The following is a 15338-nucleotide window of genomic DNA, read 5'->3' on the forward strand; positions in this document are numbered from 1 at the left end:
ACAAGATGAGAGGCTTCAATGAAGACAAGGATTCAAAGGAAGAGTGCTTTTTCAACGTGGTACCCTACGGCTTTTTCTCGCCTTGGCTGTTACCTTGTTGGCCCTCTGGTGGTGTCTCTCCTGCATTGCCCGGTGGTGGTGTCTGCTGCTCCTCTGTGCGTGCCTTGTGCATCTTGTCGAATAGATTTAAGCTTGCCACTTGCAGCTCATCTGTCTTCTCCTTAAGCTCCTCTGCCGTTGCACTTCCCTCACCGCTTTGGTTCTTCGCAACAAACTCTCGAAGCGTGGAGATCTTCTCTTTCAGTTGATCCACTTCAGCCTTGTCGAGCTTGTCAGCAAAATCTTTCAAAGCCTTCTCGGTGTCGTTCAAAACACCGTCAGCGCGGTTGGCTGCCTCGATGGCTGACTTTCGCTCCTTATCCTGCTCTCCGTACTTTTCGGCATCGTTTACCATCCCTTCGATCTCTGAGTCCGAGAGACCAGATCCAGATGCAATGGTAATGGATTGATCCTTGTTGGTGGACTTGTCTTTGGCGTGAACGTGCACGATGGAGTCGGCGTCAATGTCGAAGGTCACTTCAACTTGAGGAACACCACGGTGGGCTGGCGGAATACCGACGAGCTGGAAGTTTCCGAGCAACTTGTTATCACGGACGAGCTCACGCTCACCCTGGTACACTTTGATCTCAACAGCAGTCTGAAAATCTGCTGCTGTGGAAAATACTTGCGACTTCTTGGTGGGTATAGTGGTATTCCGGTTTATCAGACGCGTAAAAACGCCACCAAGAGTCTCGATACCAAGAGATAGGGGCGTAACATCGAGCAGTAGTACATCCATAACCTCACCAGCTAAGACAGCACCTTGAATAGCAGCACCGATAGCCACAGCCTCATCTGGGTTAACCGATTTCGCAGGATCCCGGCCGAAGATGCTCTTTACTGATTCGGTGACCTTGGGCATGCGAGTCATGCCTCCAACAAGAATGACTTCCTGGATATCCTTCGCCTGCAGGTTTGCATCTTTCAAGGCTTTTCTCACTGGATCGATGGTCCGGCCAATCAGGGGCTCGACGAGGTTTTCGAGCTGGGATCTTGACATCTTCAGGTTGATATGCTTGGGTCCTGACGCGTCAGCGGTGATGTAGGGAAGGTTGATGTCGGTTTGAAGAGTTGACGAAAGCTCGATCTTGGCCTTCTCGGCAGCCTCACGAATACGTTGTATAGCCATCCGGTCGTTTGACAGATCGATACCAGATTCTTTCTTGAATTGCTGGACTAGGTGGCGAACGAGGTTAATATCGAAGTCCTCACCCCCCAAATGAGTGTCGCCGTTGGTTGATTTGACCTCGAAAACGCCCTTTTGAATCTCAAGGATCGAAATATCAAAAGTTCCGCCTCCTAGGTCATAGACTGCGATAACACGATCTTCGTCTTTTTCAAGTCCATACGCAAGCGCAGCAGCTGTGGGCTCGTTTACAACTCGCAAGACGTCAAGACCAGCGATCTGCCCAGCATCTTTGGTAGCTTGACGCTGTGAGTCGTTAAAGTAGGCTGGCACAGTGACGACACCATTCTTGATGCCCTTGTTGAGGTACGACTCAGCGGTTTCCTTCATTTTCTGGAGAACGAAGCCACCAATTTGAGAAGGTGAGTATTTCTGCCCCCGAGCCTCGACCCAAGCATCTCCGTTCGTATGCTGGACGATCTTGTATGGTACCTCTTTGATATCTCGCTGACATTCGGCATCGGTATACTTGCGCCCGATGAGACGCTTCGTAGCGAAGAGAGTATTTTCTGGGTTTACGACAGCCTGGCGTTTGGCGGATATGCCGACAAGTCGCTCGCCATCTTGCGCAAAGGCGACCACAGAAGGTGTTGTCCTCGTTCCTAGAGGGGATGCTTTAGTACAGTTGCACGAAAATGCAGAGCACGCCTAGTAATACTGACCCTCGGCGTTTTCTATTATTCTGGGTGTTTTGCCTTCTAAGATAGCGACAGCTGAGTTGGTTGTGCCTGTATTTGGTCTCAGCAGATAGTCATATGTGGGCTTTGAAGGCTTTGGCACGCACCAAGATCAATACCAATCACTTGGCCTTTTACCTTCCCTTCGCCACCTGAAGACTGGCATCGAGTGAATGAAGATGCTAAAGGCGAGCGGGCGACGGGGGAACGTGAGAATGCTGAGATGGTGCGAGGCAGCTAGAGCTCCAGTGGTGAGCTTGCGAGCAAAACGTGATGTTCCTGGGGCGGCCTTACCGATCTGGCGACCCTCGACGAAAGCATTTTTTGACGGCTGACAGCCACTGATGATAAAACAGTAAGAGGTGTTGCACCTGCAGATTTTTGCAAGGAGTGATGGAAAATTTGTCGAGAGGCGAGAGGATGAAGTACTCAAGTAGTAGAAAAAAGATTTAGAAAAAAGATTGACGGCGGCAAACTTCATCGAAGTGGTCAGCCCTATCCGCAGAACGCCAACTCCTGCCATTGATTCGATGACATTCCCAGTGCGTCAAAATTTGATGCAGCATTAAGGCTCCTTGCGACCACATAATGACAATTGACTATATAAAGTAAGATATGGAGTTGTACAACGAGGCGTCGTCAATCAAACTGACCACAGACTATAGACCTTGTGAAACGAAGTCTTTGATCCATTCGTCCTGCGGGCATTTCTACCCTTTCAAGATTCCCCAACAGTAAGAAGTCTCTCTTACTACTGTCCGTTAAAGGTTTCCTGACCTTGTGATATACATAGACATAAGCAACTTAAGAATTTCATAAGCACCAAAGACCCCAACATCATCTACTATGCCTCTCACCATGAGATCTACGCTTTACACGTCTCTACACGGAAAAGAAAGCTGATCAAGAGCTTACCCTGGCAGCCTGTTTGTCTTGACGCTGGCTACGGTTGGATTTGTGTCGGTGGACGAGAAAACGGGCGATGTGCTTTTATCAGTATCAACGAAAGCAGCGATGGGCCGACGACAGCCTTCAGGCAGCATGCCGAAGTCGATGAGCTCTTGCCTCTGGACCTGGACCCCGAGTATAGACGTACCATCAGCGATCCAAGTGTAGTCCTGCAATGGCCTCGACCTTCCCATGGGAGCTCGTATGAGTTACAGACCCATGAACTTGGGGCCGATATTGTCAACTCAATCACAATCCATCTTCTACGAAGCGAGAAGAATTGCCGAGAGGATGAAGTCGTGGCTGTATTGGCGTAAGCTATGCTGAATTTGCGCCCTGGGAACGAGGATTGACGTCTTGTGCTCAGAAACAATGACCAAAGCGTCCGAATCTTCTCGCTGACACAGTCTCGTCTGCTTGAAACGCTCGAATTCCCGATTGCCATGAATCATGCTTCGATATCACCAGATGGGAAGCTTCTCCTTGCTGTTGGAGATAGACATACAGCCTTCTTTTGCAAAAGAGTGCGGTTACCTAGCGCTCTAAGCGATGGCGTATCGTCCTACGCAAGCTATGAGTGGCATGAGATTGCGGGGCTCAAATTGAGCCTCGCAGAATCGAAGGATGCCTGCTGTACGTGTTCTCTAGGGCTTGCCTTTTTATTCTGTACCGAATGTCGAGTCGTGAGACATGTCTCGAGGATCATTGCTCCCCATTCATGTCTCACGGCTCAAGGTTTGATCTCAAAAGGAAGTTGCTGACTGCGGGGATCACCATTAGTCTCTACTGCCTTCTCGCCATCCGGTCGTACGTACATTTCGGAGAAATCTATCCATTTTGTAACCGGACTTGAATCAAACGAGATGTTTCGGAAGCCAAAATCCCTTTTTGTTCCTCAAATTAGTTTACAGCTCGGACGTTTTGCCTCGAGGAAGTCATGCTAACTACAAATCCTGTGTAGATATTTGCGCCGTCGCTTCGCAGAATGGTGTTATCACGATCTTCGATACAGCCTTGATTCACGATGATATGGATGCTGAGGAAGCGGTAATCGATGTACTCAGGTCTTCTCGACCTTCAATGTCCCCTATCCACACAGGGGCTGTCCGATCAATGAGCTTCTCCCCAGGCCCATGGGATCTCTTAGCCTGGTAAATTGCGTTTTTCTAGCAATGTTTCAGTATCCTAATACATTTTCAGTTGCAAGACTTGTTCAGGGCTGCATTACTCCACGGACCTTCTTCACGACATGAAATCGATCCTACAAGAGATATGCTAACTTCGAAATGATGTAGGGTAAGCACAATTCTGAAGGAGTTTTCTTCGATCTTGTACCGCAATCTCAGTCACAAGGCGTGGCGGGGGGTCGAGAGTTGATCAATATTCCCACTTTCTTCCCCAATTCGACTAACGAGCCAGACTCTACGTTGATAGTGAAAGCTAATATTAAATAAACACAGTCCGAAGATCAAGGCCATGTATGCGTGGTAGATTTGCGCAACGCATTCCAATCGAGGCAAACTATCGACCTACACACCGACTCCCCAGGTCTCATTAGAGCGGAAATAGAAGAGTACGACACTACATCAGAGCAGCGGCAACTAGAGATCGAACGCAGGTTTGTGGAAAGGCACAGGGAGGCCTTGGAAGCACAAGATCAGCTCGCTGCTGTAATACGTACGGCGAACAACGTGGAGCTTGGCGCTGAGCGAAGAAGAATTGAACGTGACGCTGCAGCAGCACAAGCATCGCGTGAGCGGCAATTGATTGACTCCATTGGCCTGCGACGTCTACAAGAAAGTAATTCCGTTTCTTCTGGCAACCTTCCAACCGCTCCTATTAGAGTGAACTACAACCCATCGTCTACCGGACGGACAGAATCTCGTGAATGGAGTGGCATCCCCTCTCCTTCATCTAATCCTCAAACTCGTTCATCAGCGAGCATCCATGATTTCATACGCCAACGGGAGAGAACTCGCTTGAATGACCGCTCATATCAACCGCGCCGCCGCAGTTCAGTCGTCATGTCCAACTCGAACTCGAGTTCTAATACCTCATCACCTCACACTTCGAGCCTTACACCTGATACGGCCACTCCAACCCTCTCTGCTTCCCCTTCGCGCCTTTCTGCTAGCACAAGCGACGCAATCGCCACCAATACCCCCTTCAATCCCACGGATCCTTGGCAAACCATCACTGATGCGATGTCGTCTGCCGACATCCCGCCTGATACACTGCGCAGCCTGCAATCAAGAAATCTGGAACGTCGTGTGCAAGCTACAGCGGTACAGCAAGCTACCCTTGACCGTCCAAACGAGCTCATGATGGTCGAACATGCAGATGCGTTGGAGGCACGCGGTAATCGTGCCAGAGATAATGTGCGATCGTTGAGGCAGATGAGAGCAGCCCACAGCAGAGCTGACGTCGTGTATGATGAGATCGATCGGGAGTTGCTGTTGAGAAGGTATCAGAGAAGTCCTAGGCGGGAAGCGGGCCTCATCACCATGGGGATCGGATGGAGCGAAGACGGCCGCAATTTGTAATTCCCGCTTTATTTCTTCTCAAATGGGGGCTCTATTGACTGTGCACCTTAGGTTTGTCGCGACCGAGGAGGGAATCTTGGAGTACAACGTCAACATCGAAGGGAGGAAAACGTTCCCTGGTGCCTCATTCTTGTGACTCTAATGGTAGGACTTGACCTTTCATGTTAATCGTACATGCGTTTTTGGCATGGATTTTAGCAATAGCCTCGCTTGGCCGCGCAAATGCGTAACTGTAGCATGGCGTTGAAAGCGAATGACGACCTAGACTTAGATGTATGTTCCTAGGAAATCCACTAGGATCTACATGAACAGCACATTGGCCGCATTTCCCGATGCTGCAAAATCGTCGTCCCTAGGCCTTCACAATCCAGCCCGAGTGCACAAAGAAATCGAAAAGCTTTACGCATTTCGAAGAATCAATCTGTTCTCACACCATCAGTCATAAGCATCTTGAGCCAAAGCCAAATGACTTCAAAAACTCGACGTACCTTACACAGCTCCCTAACTGTCTTCCTCTTTAACGCACCTCCATTCTTCATGGCTTCCCGCAAGACCGTTTCTTTAATGACTAAATATGGCTTTGGCATCAATCGCACGACGGAACACAGCTCTGCTTCCTCATTGGTTAACAGATGCAGGTCCGTCGCATTTTCGCTGGTTAATTTTAGGGGGGCGGTGCCATTCAATGGCGGTACAGAATAGCGAGTTTTCTTTTCATGCTGTGGAGGAGGAATATTGGCCGTATTTGATGTGCCATTCGTGAGGGGCCCTTTCGGATGGACGCCATTTGTTGTAGCTGTTGTCGATGGAGGTGGCACAGGGTTTGGAGGTATCGGCTTCAGGCGCTCGGGCAGTTCCGGCGCCGTAAGTTCAAGGGTTACAGCAGCCTTGACGTTCGATTCTTTTTCACTCTTCTTCTCCGGACGCACGCCTGCTTGGCGGTCGAACGCTCCTGTAGGAGCTGGACGTGCAGCGCGCGCTTGTTTCTCTTGCTCATACTTTTCACCCGTTTTGAGGTCGCCAATGCGCATTTGGCGCCAATCCTGTAGCTGGGCGATAGCTTGACGGAGGTTATGTTCGAACTCGAGGTGCGATGTGAAAGCCTCGAAGTCGGCGTGATTCATTATTCGCGCAAAAGGCTTGGCTTTGTTAGCAAGCGTTATTTCTTCTTTTGTCTTCTTTTTGTCAAGCGCGACGCTCTTCTTGTATTCCAACAAATTGTGTTCGAATATCACCTTTTTCCGGTCGGCTCGCGAAGTCAGACGTGCATTGTATATGTCCATTACTACCATTTTCAATTCCATTTCTGGCTCGACTTCGCCGTTCCGCGGGTTCAGGCCGTCACCGGGATCAAATTGCATATGCTGAACTGCTTCTTCGGCTTCGTTGGCAAATTCCGTCTCGAACTCGAGGCGGCCAGGCATGTACCCAGCGACTTCGTGGCATGCTGGGACGCTTGCCGTAGGTTTCTGCTTAGGTGTCGCTGGTGGGGCTGATCTGGCTTCCTCTCTTCGTTCTTCTATCCGCCGCTTCTTGCGTGCTTGGAACATCTCCCGCGGTACCTCCTCTGACAAATGCTTATCGCCGGGATCCGCATTCTCTGGTAATGGAAATTTTGAACTATCGACATAGGTCTTGATATAGTGGTCGCGGACTTCGTCCTTTGTCCGATAGCCCCCAATGTGGTCGGCTATATCAGCCCAGGAGCCAAGTCCGTATACCTCTGCTCCTTCCAAGAGGCAAAGCTCTTCATCCGCTCCCCAGTCTTTGTCGTAGATTGGGATTGAATGCTGTTCGATCACCAGGAATTCATGGGTCGCAGGATCATGATCGCGTGACTTCGATCCATCCTTGAAGCATTGCACACATAAATCGTAGTCGGTGCAGACGTGGCAGCGTATGCGAACCTAAAATGAACTTAGTGTTGTGGCGCTAAGGCTGAGGCACAAAGATCAGAAGAGGAAAAGCCTACAGTGGCAGTGATATCGGCGGAGCATATATCACAGATATACTTGAGTCCACCCTCGGTCCCACGCGATATGGTCTTCTTCCTTATCACCCCCATCGCGCACTTCCGGGAATTTGTCCTGCTTTGATACTACTATACACACACTGTCAGACAAAGCCACGCTGTGCACGCGCCGGCGTTTCTTACATCAAGTCCAATCATGAGCCTGAAGTTAATCAAATGGTTACTTGTGTATGAAAGCAGTCCGCTAAGAATGCTTTAGACGGGAGAGTTCTCTTCTTGGTATCGGTACGCTCGATCTCGGAATCCGTACCGCTTCAGTTGTCACTTTCGGTGGTAGCGGCCCTGATTGCTAAGCTCTAAGCCGCTGGGTGCATTCGAGCACAATGTCTTGGATTGAGGATCTGCAGGCAGGAATAGTCATTTGGTGGTATTCTGGAAGATTTTAGAGAGATTGAAAGAAGAGGTTGATAGACTTTGAACAGCCTGCGATGTTCATCTTATCTACAAGTATGCTGCATCTCTAGAGCATGCATTGAGGTTGAAAGACGGCATGAGCCGCCACTAGCCTTGAGCGGACCAGCGTTTACGTAGAGTAGGTAATCTTAAGCGAGCCTCCGCAATGTTTTGGAGAGCGTTTGTAACTTGTACCCTCGTACCCTTTACTCTCTTGAACAATACCCTTGAACACTTGCTCACCATGGCCCAGAGCAGGGTTGAATGCCTTCATCGTTGATACCCCGCACCCTCTTTACCTGTCTTGCCATCTTTTAACTGTGGTGGTTCGCTTATCTACTAAAGAGACCGTGACGGCCTTTCTCCCCAACTAGCAACGATACGACCCTTCGCCATCCTACCGCTCCACCGCTATCATCTCAACCCCTCTTCCTCTAGCCCGCAACAAAGACTTCCCAAACCAACAGCATGTCTTGGAACCTGACTAAGAGTGAGGTTTGTCGTACCATTCTACCAGCCAAGACTGACTTCCCGTAGAATTCAAGGAGACCCACCTGGGTCCTCTGAAGAATTCCCTTGGAGGCCGGTCGACCTCTACTTCGACAATCAAAGCAGACTCAGTCGAGCCCATGGAAGAGAAGCTGAGTACCAGCAGCAGCAATGATCTTGGTAAATGTTACGTTCTTCATGTTTTTACCAGTGCTCACTGTCGCTAGCTGCGTCTGAAGCTATGATTTCTCCACCTCAAGCGCCACTTAAACCTGGTATCCTTGTTGTAACTCTTCATGAAGGCAAAGACTTCTCACTGCCTCCTCATTACCAACAACAGTACAATCCACAATATCAGAACTCGGCATCAAATGGCTTCTCCGTGGCTGGATCGATGCGTGGCGATTCTTCAATGTCACGTACTCCTGGTGGAATAGCTGGATCCTACGCTCAAAATGCTCGTCCCGCCTCGGGCGGAGGTATCAACGCCGCCCCTACCATTCATGGTCGCTACTCCTCGCGGTACCTTCCGTACGCCCTCCTCGATTTTGACAAGGTCCAAGTTTTTGTGGATGCTGTATCTGGAAGTCCACAGAATCCATATTGGCCTGGCGAAAATACCTCCTACAAATTTGATGTCTCTCGTGCTACAGAATTAACGGCGCAAATATACCTTCGAAACCCTAACGCAAGAACGGGCGCAGGGAGGAGCGAAGATATTTTCTTGGGCATAGTTCGTGTCAATCCACGGTTCGAGGAGGTCAAGCAATACGTAGAGGATCCCAAAGCTAGTAAGAAAGATCGGGAGCGAGGAATGGCTGCATTCACTCAGCAGGAGCGACAAATGGGACAAGTGGGTAGTGAATGGCTGGATGTTGCTTTCGGAACGGGGTCGCTGAAGATTGGTGTTGTATTCGTCGAGAATCGGCATAGAACTTTGACGATCGAAGACTTTGAGCTCTTGAAGGTCGTTGGGAAGGGTAGCTTTGGCAAAGTGATGCAAGTCCGGTACGTGCAAACAATGCTTAAAGTGAGCTCGAAGGAATTTGCGCTAATACAGCAATAGGAAAAATGATACCCATCGAATCTATGCTCTCAAAACGATCCGCAAGGCCCACATTATCTCCAGATCCGAGGTTGCGCACACGCTTGCTGAGCGGTCAGTCTTGGCCCAGATTAACAATCCGTTCATTGTTCCCCTCAAGTTTTCATTCCAATCCCCTGAAAAGCTCTACCTTGTGTTGGCCTTCGTCAATGGTGGTGAGCTTTTCCATCACCTGCAGCGCGAGCAGCGCTTCGATGTCAATAGAGCAAGGTTCTATACCGCTGAACTCCTTTGCGCCTTGGAATGTCTACACGGTTTCAACGTTGTCTACCGGGATCTTAAACCAGAAAATATTCTCCTCGACTATTCTGGACACATCGCTTTATGCGATTTCGGACTATGCAAGATGGACATGAAGGACGAGGATCGAACGAACAGTAGATTTCCAGTACCCAAACATCCGCAAGAACATATTGCTAATTCGCGTGGCAGCTTTCTGCGGTACTCCTGAGTACCTTGCGCCAGAACTACTCCTCGGTCAAGGTTACGACAAATCGGTGGATTGGTGGACCCTGGGTGTGCTCCTCTATGAAATGTTGACAGGCCTACCTCCATACTACGATGAGAACACCAACGAGATGTATCGAAAGATACTATCGGAACCTCTTCACTTCCCAGGACCGGAGATTGTGCCGTTGCCGGCAAAGGACCTTTTGATGCAGCTTCTCGATCGTAGGCCAGAGCAAAGGCTTGGGGCCAAGGGCCCGTCTGAGATCAAAGCTCACCCATTCTTCAATGCTATCGATTGGAGGAAGTTATTGCAGCGAAGATACGATCCTACGTTCAAGCCCAATGTGGTAGGTGCCCCATTGCCCTTGCTCGTCTTGGCCAAAAAAACTGATTATCATAGACCGATGCGCTTGACACGGCGAACTTTGACCGGGAATTCACCCAAGAGGCGCCCACCGACTCTTACGTCGAGGGACCGATACTCTCGCAAACCATGCAACAGCAATTCACAGGCTGGTCCTACAATCGTCCTGTCGCTGGTCTCGGAGATGCTGGTGGCAGTGTAAAGGATCCATCGTTTGGGAGCGTTACCGGCTGAGAGGGTATAGAAAGGAATGAAAAGGAGAGACAAGCATGAAAGCATCTGATCAGGCGTAGAAGAGAGCGTGTCCTTCCAGAAGCTGGGCTTACTTGATAAAGGGGCATGTGATAGGCAGAGACCCACACACATACTCAACCATTGTCGCCGAGCAAAGCAATGCGAACAAAAAATCCAAATGTACCGTGCCAAGCCACCATGCATCATCCCTGAGGGTGGCACTACGACTAGGTGACCGTTGGGTAGAGCGTAGCATGCTAAAAGTGAGCAGTGTAGTATTGTCCTCGCTGTGCATTTTGCCAAGTACTTTAGGTGAGCTAATTCTGCTGGAAATCTTGGTTGAACGAATAGGAATTACACGACCGCTGGATTGACCCAAACAACTCGGCCTACAGCCTTAATTCAGGCGGTCAATATCGAAATATATGCAAAAACGTGCAAGCCAACGTCTTTCGTCTTTCACGCCTTTGATCATAAAATTAACTTCTTGGTGGCTGAGGAATTATGCAGAAATGGCTGTCTAGGTACTCAAAAGTTGGGTCACTCTAAATTCACCGAGGCTACCAATAGGTCAAGCTTGCTAATTACCCTACTTAAGGTGGGAGCTTTTAGTGATGGTGGGGCACTTCTTTCTCAATTTTGGGCAACTCATTTCCAGCTTCACAAGAAAAACACTCGCCTCTATATCCTCCACCACTTCATAATTGCTTCGATCTCTTCATAAGGACTAGCCCCCATCCTCTCTATCTACCAGACGCGTTCACAAACCTCATTCCGACAGTACCGCGGCAATGTCTGGCTTCGCCCAAGCTAGTGACCTCCAAGCATGGCAGCAGCTCCAGCAGCATCACACTACACTGGGCCGCAACATTGTCTTGAAAGAATTCTTCGAAAAAGACCCTAGCCGCTTTGAAAAGTTTTCCCGTACCTTCAAGAACACAGCCGACAAATCCGAGATCCTCTTCGACTTCTCCAAGAACTTCATCACCGAAGACACCCTCTCGCTGCTCATCCAATTGGCCAAGGAAGCTGGCGTGGAAAAGCTGCGAGATGAAATGTTTGCCGGAGAGAAGATCAACTTCACGGAGAAGAGAGCCGTGTATCATGTTGCTCTGCGTAACGTGACCAATCAACCTATGCAGGTTGATGGGAAGAGCGTCGTCGAGGATGTCAATGAGGTCTTGGAGCACATGAAGGTATTCTCCGAGCAGGTCAGAAGTGGAGAGTGGAAAGGGTATACTGGAAAGAAGATCAAGACAATCATCAACGTTGGCATTGGTGGATCTGATCTGTGGGTCGAGTCAGTAACGTAGAGGCAGCAGATCAGGCTGACAGAAGCTGTAGTGGACCAGTCATGGTGACAGAAGCTCTGAAGCCCTACGGTGACCGGAATCTCAACTTGCATTTCGTCTCCAATATTGACGGCAGTCACATGGCAGAGGCATTGCGTGCCTCCGACCCAGAAACAACTATGTTCTTGGTTGCTTCCAAGACATTCACCACCGCTGAAACGGTCACCAACGCTACCACTGCTAAGCACTGGTTTCTTGAAACAGCGAAAGATGAATCTCACGTTGCAAAGCACTTCGTTGCCTTGTCCACCAATGTCGAGGAGGTGACCAAATTTGGTATCGACAAGGAGAATATGTTCGGCTTTGAGAGCTGGGTTGGGGGCCGCTACAGCGTATGGAGCGCCATTGGTCTGAGCGTAGCTCTGTACATTGGCTTCGACAACTTCCATGAATTTCTCTCAGGCGCCCATGCAATGGACAAGCATTTCAAGGAGACCCCGCTCGAGGAAAACATCCCTGTGCTCGGTGGCCTTCTCAGCGTTTGGTACTCTGATTTCTTCGGAGCGCAAACACATCTAGTCTCGCCTTTCGATCAATACATGAGCCGCTTCCCAGCCTACCTTCAGCAATTGTCAATGGAGTCGAACGGTAAGGCCATCACAAGGTCCGGCGATTACGTCAAGTACACCACTGGAGCCATCTTGTTTGGCGAGCCCGCAACAAATGCCCAGCACTCATTCTATCAGCTTTTGCACCAAGGGACGAAGCTTATCCCTACGGATTTCATCCTTGCCGCCGAGAGCCATAATCCCATTGAGCACAATAAGCACCAGAAGTAGGCTTCTCAGAATCGCTCGACTTGGTATGTTGAGCTGACATGTCAACAGGATGCTGGCATCGAACTTTTTCGCGCAAGCTGAAGCGTTGATGGTTGGTAAGACACCAGACGAAGTCAAAGGCGAAGGAGCCCCGGAGGAGCTGGTTCCCCACAAGACATTCCTCGGCAACCGACCTACAACATCCATCCTCGCCCAAAAAATCACACCAGGGACGCTTGGAGCGCTGATAGCATACTATGAGCATTTCACCTTTACCGAAGGAGCTGTGTGGAACATCAACAGCTTCGACCAATGGGGTGTAGAGCTGGGCAAATCGTTGGCAAAGAAGATCCAGGCGGAGCTTGATCAGAGTGGGGAGAACACGAGCCACGATGCCAGTACGAGTGGGCTGATCAATGCGTTTAAGAAGAAGGCCGGTATCTAAAAGGTTGTTGCGAGCGTGCCTGAACAAGAAACCATCAAAGGGAAACGGAAAAACGTGCATAGCTGGCTCACGAACATAAAAAAGTAGATGAGATCTCAATAAAATTGCTATGAATATGATGTTCTGTGAGCGTCTGTCCGGCCTCCTCGAATGACCGTATGATTCTTGGGGGGTGGTGGGGGCCTTTGGAGCCGGCTAGGGTCCCTCGGGTCGATCGACCCGCCAAAACATGCACCCCGTAGACCCAGGAACGAACAACAGTTCGGTGCAGTATGAGTGCGCCAATACTTCTTTTCCGCTTCTCCTTGAAATGAGTCGGTAAAAAGTCCAGCTCGCCTTTGGTATGGCGGTCCTTAGCTCTCGCAGCACATGGCTAGTCTGCTCTACCCTTCTGTCCTTTTTCTCTTCTCTTCCGAAGGCTGGCAGCCCAGCCAAAGCTGAACAAAAGGCCAGCTATGCGCCTGGGGATGCAATACCTGTTAGCTGTTTAAACAGGACGGTGTGAGTATTCTATCCTCCGGTTCAAGAGCGGCACGATTTTACATGGAAGGCAAAGAAACACTGGGACGAATGGCTAACTGTTGTGTCTTGTGCGCAGTGACACTGGAGAACATGTAAGCAAGCAGAGACCGTCGACATTCAAGCCTCGCCTGGCCATGCCTGCTCGGAGTACTATCCAAGCACTGACTTTGTCAGATCACAGATGATCAGGGCCAGCTTCAGTATATTTCTTTCATGACGTGCAATGAGACGGGGCGACCTCTCGAGCTTTACTTTGGCGTTGAGAAAGGCATGCCAGTGTCTTATTTCGAGTGTGCACATCTTTTGCTGACTATCTCAGACATTAATTGCACCCTCGAGTCCATTGACGATCCCCTCTTCCACCTCCTCGAATTCTACATCCACAATGATGCCCCTTTGACCTGTCGCATTCCCACCCATCCCCTGACCTCCACCCAAATATCTTCACCCTCAACCACTTCTCCCACAACAGACGACTTCATACCTCTCATATTTGCTCTCTCCGGCGCTCTTCAGCTTTCACACCTACACATATCGCCAAAATTGAACGTGCTGCTGCACACGAGCCCTGAATTAGCGACTCAGGATGCAGATTTATTAGCCGCGACGGCATACTCTTCGCCTTCACTGTCCTCCGCATCTACGAGGATAGTGATTGGCGATCCGCTTGCCCTCCAACTTTCAGTGCATTGGTACACTAGTCCAACTCTACCGCCATCAACAACGGGGAAAGCTGGTCTAGGAGGCCATGTACATCTTAGCACGGTGGTGTATTGTCTTTTAAGCGGGGGTGTGGGCGTGGCGGCGAGTTTGGCTTATTTCAGAGGGGTGGAGTTGCCGAGAAGGATCAAAAGGTATGGAAAGGACAGAACAGGAGGGGAGAGGGGTGGTGGCTACGCATTTCCTGGATCTGGAATGAACGGTTATGGGACGGGGAAGAGGGATTGATTGCTAATAGAAAAAGTAGTCCGCCGTTTCGTGGGCTTTTGTGAGTGTATATACCCCTGCCCTTGTTTCTAGTCAGAATCTGTGCACCAAAAGATTCAAAGCACATCCCCTCTGTACCTCCATTCATTGGCTCGCTTCAGATACGAGTTTCGGCGGTGCATATTGGAGTGATGAACCCTTCATGTGGCTCATCAGCACTATTCCATTCCTGGCGGCTTGTACAATCCAGGGATAATAGCCGAGTTACTCTGAGATTTACTTGCGTCGCGAAATGAAGGGCTGAAAAGCTTGCAAATCCAGAAATCGGTCATTTGGAGACCGCTCAGTCTGCGAAAGAATGCTATCATGTTCTAGTGAGCCTTGCACTCCACAGGCCAGGTTTTCTTCGAAGCTGTATCTGACATTCTGCCTTCTTGGGAGCAAGGTGACTTTGAAAGAGAAGTGAGTGAGACTATCGTTGAAAGATGGCTCCTTATGCTTCCCACACAGCCTTCCAATTTCAACAACCAACATCCTGCCGAGGGTCCTCGCTGCCTGATATGTGTCAACAACAACTTATGAAAGTAGGTCACATAGCTAGCTGTTCATTGGGGGGCTTCAAATCTCATGTTTCTCGTCAAACGCTTCTTTTCTTCTGCATCTCCGCATACAGGGACAGACTTTGCGATCAAGGCAATCACTGCTTTTAGCCGAACAATATAATCCAATCCGCTCCGGTCGGTTCGGTGTCAGCACGCGGATGAAGAAGAAGAACAAGGCTACAGGTCACGTGAGGCCATCAGCAGATGCACGT

General features: G+C 49.7%; 6 protein-coding genes across 6 annotated transcripts; 4 read left to right on the top strand and 2 right to left on the bottom strand.

Annotated features, from left to right (window-relative positions):
* Positions 1-64: 64 nt before the first annotated feature.
* On the bottom strand, positions 65-2283 carry HO173_000776 (uncharacterized protein; the record flags this gene model as incomplete). The annotated part of the gene is made up of 4 exons (XM_037302724.1): positions 65-1887; positions 1948-2013; positions 2070-2199; positions 2257-2283. The coding sequence occupies 4 exons, from the start codon at positions 2281-2283 to the stop codon at positions 65-67; spliced, it is 2046 nt and encodes a 681-aa protein (XP_037170231.1).
* A 267-nt stretch (positions 2284-2550) lies between these two features.
* On the top strand, positions 2551-5589 carry HO173_000777 (uncharacterized protein; the record flags this gene model as incomplete). The annotated part of the gene is made up of 9 exons (XM_037302725.1): positions 2551-2570; positions 2628-2696; positions 2756-3223; positions 3278-3543; positions 3691-3717; positions 3872-4061; positions 4111-4121; positions 4402-5449; positions 5505-5589. The coding sequence occupies 9 exons, from the start codon at positions 2551-2553 to the stop codon at positions 5587-5589; spliced, it is 2184 nt and encodes a 727-aa protein (XP_037170232.1).
* Positions 5590-5805: 216 nt separating this feature from the next.
* On the bottom strand, positions 5806-7518 carry HO173_000778 (uncharacterized protein; the record flags this gene model as incomplete). The annotated part of the gene is made up of 3 exons (XM_037302726.1): positions 5806-5874; positions 5942-7360; positions 7426-7518. The coding sequence occupies 3 exons, from the start codon at positions 7516-7518 to the stop codon at positions 5806-5808; spliced, it is 1581 nt and encodes a 526-aa protein (XP_037170233.1).
* An 828-nt stretch (positions 7519-8346) lies between these two features.
* Positions 8347-10520, top strand: HO173_000779 (uncharacterized protein; the record flags this gene model as incomplete). The annotated part of the gene is made up of 6 exons (XM_037302727.1): positions 8347-8368; positions 8416-8547; positions 8595-9375; positions 9434-9849; positions 9905-10269; positions 10323-10520. The coding sequence occupies 6 exons, from the start codon at positions 8347-8349 to the stop codon at positions 10518-10520; spliced, it is 1914 nt and encodes a 637-aa protein (XP_037170234.1).
* Positions 10521-11311: 791 nt separating this feature from the next.
* On the top strand, positions 11312-13075 carry HO173_000780 (uncharacterized protein; the record flags this gene model as incomplete). The annotated part of the gene is made up of 3 exons (XM_037302728.1): positions 11312-11811; positions 11865-12647; positions 12700-13075. 3 exons carry the CDS (start codon positions 11312-11314, stop codon positions 13073-13075), a joined length of 1659 nt encoding a protein of 552 aa, XP_037170235.1.
* Positions 13076-13418: 343 nt separating this feature from the next.
* HO173_000781 (uncharacterized protein) lies at positions 13419-14545 on the top strand (the record flags this gene model as incomplete). Its single annotated transcript, XM_037302729.1, has 4 exons — positions 13419-13576; positions 13674-13689; positions 13772-13865; positions 13917-14545. The coding sequence occupies 4 exons, from the start codon at positions 13419-13421 to the stop codon at positions 14543-14545; spliced, it is 897 nt and encodes a 298-aa protein (XP_037170236.1).
* Between the last annotated feature and the right edge of the window lie 793 nt (positions 14546-15338).

Source organism: Letharia columbiana (genome assembly GCF_014066305.1).
Source record: "Letharia columbiana isolate WasteWater2 chromosome Unknown Sc0000001_s0, whole genome shotgun sequence".
Classification (NCBI taxonomy): Eukaryota; Fungi; Ascomycota; class Lecanoromycetes; order Lecanorales; family Parmeliaceae; genus Letharia; species Letharia columbiana.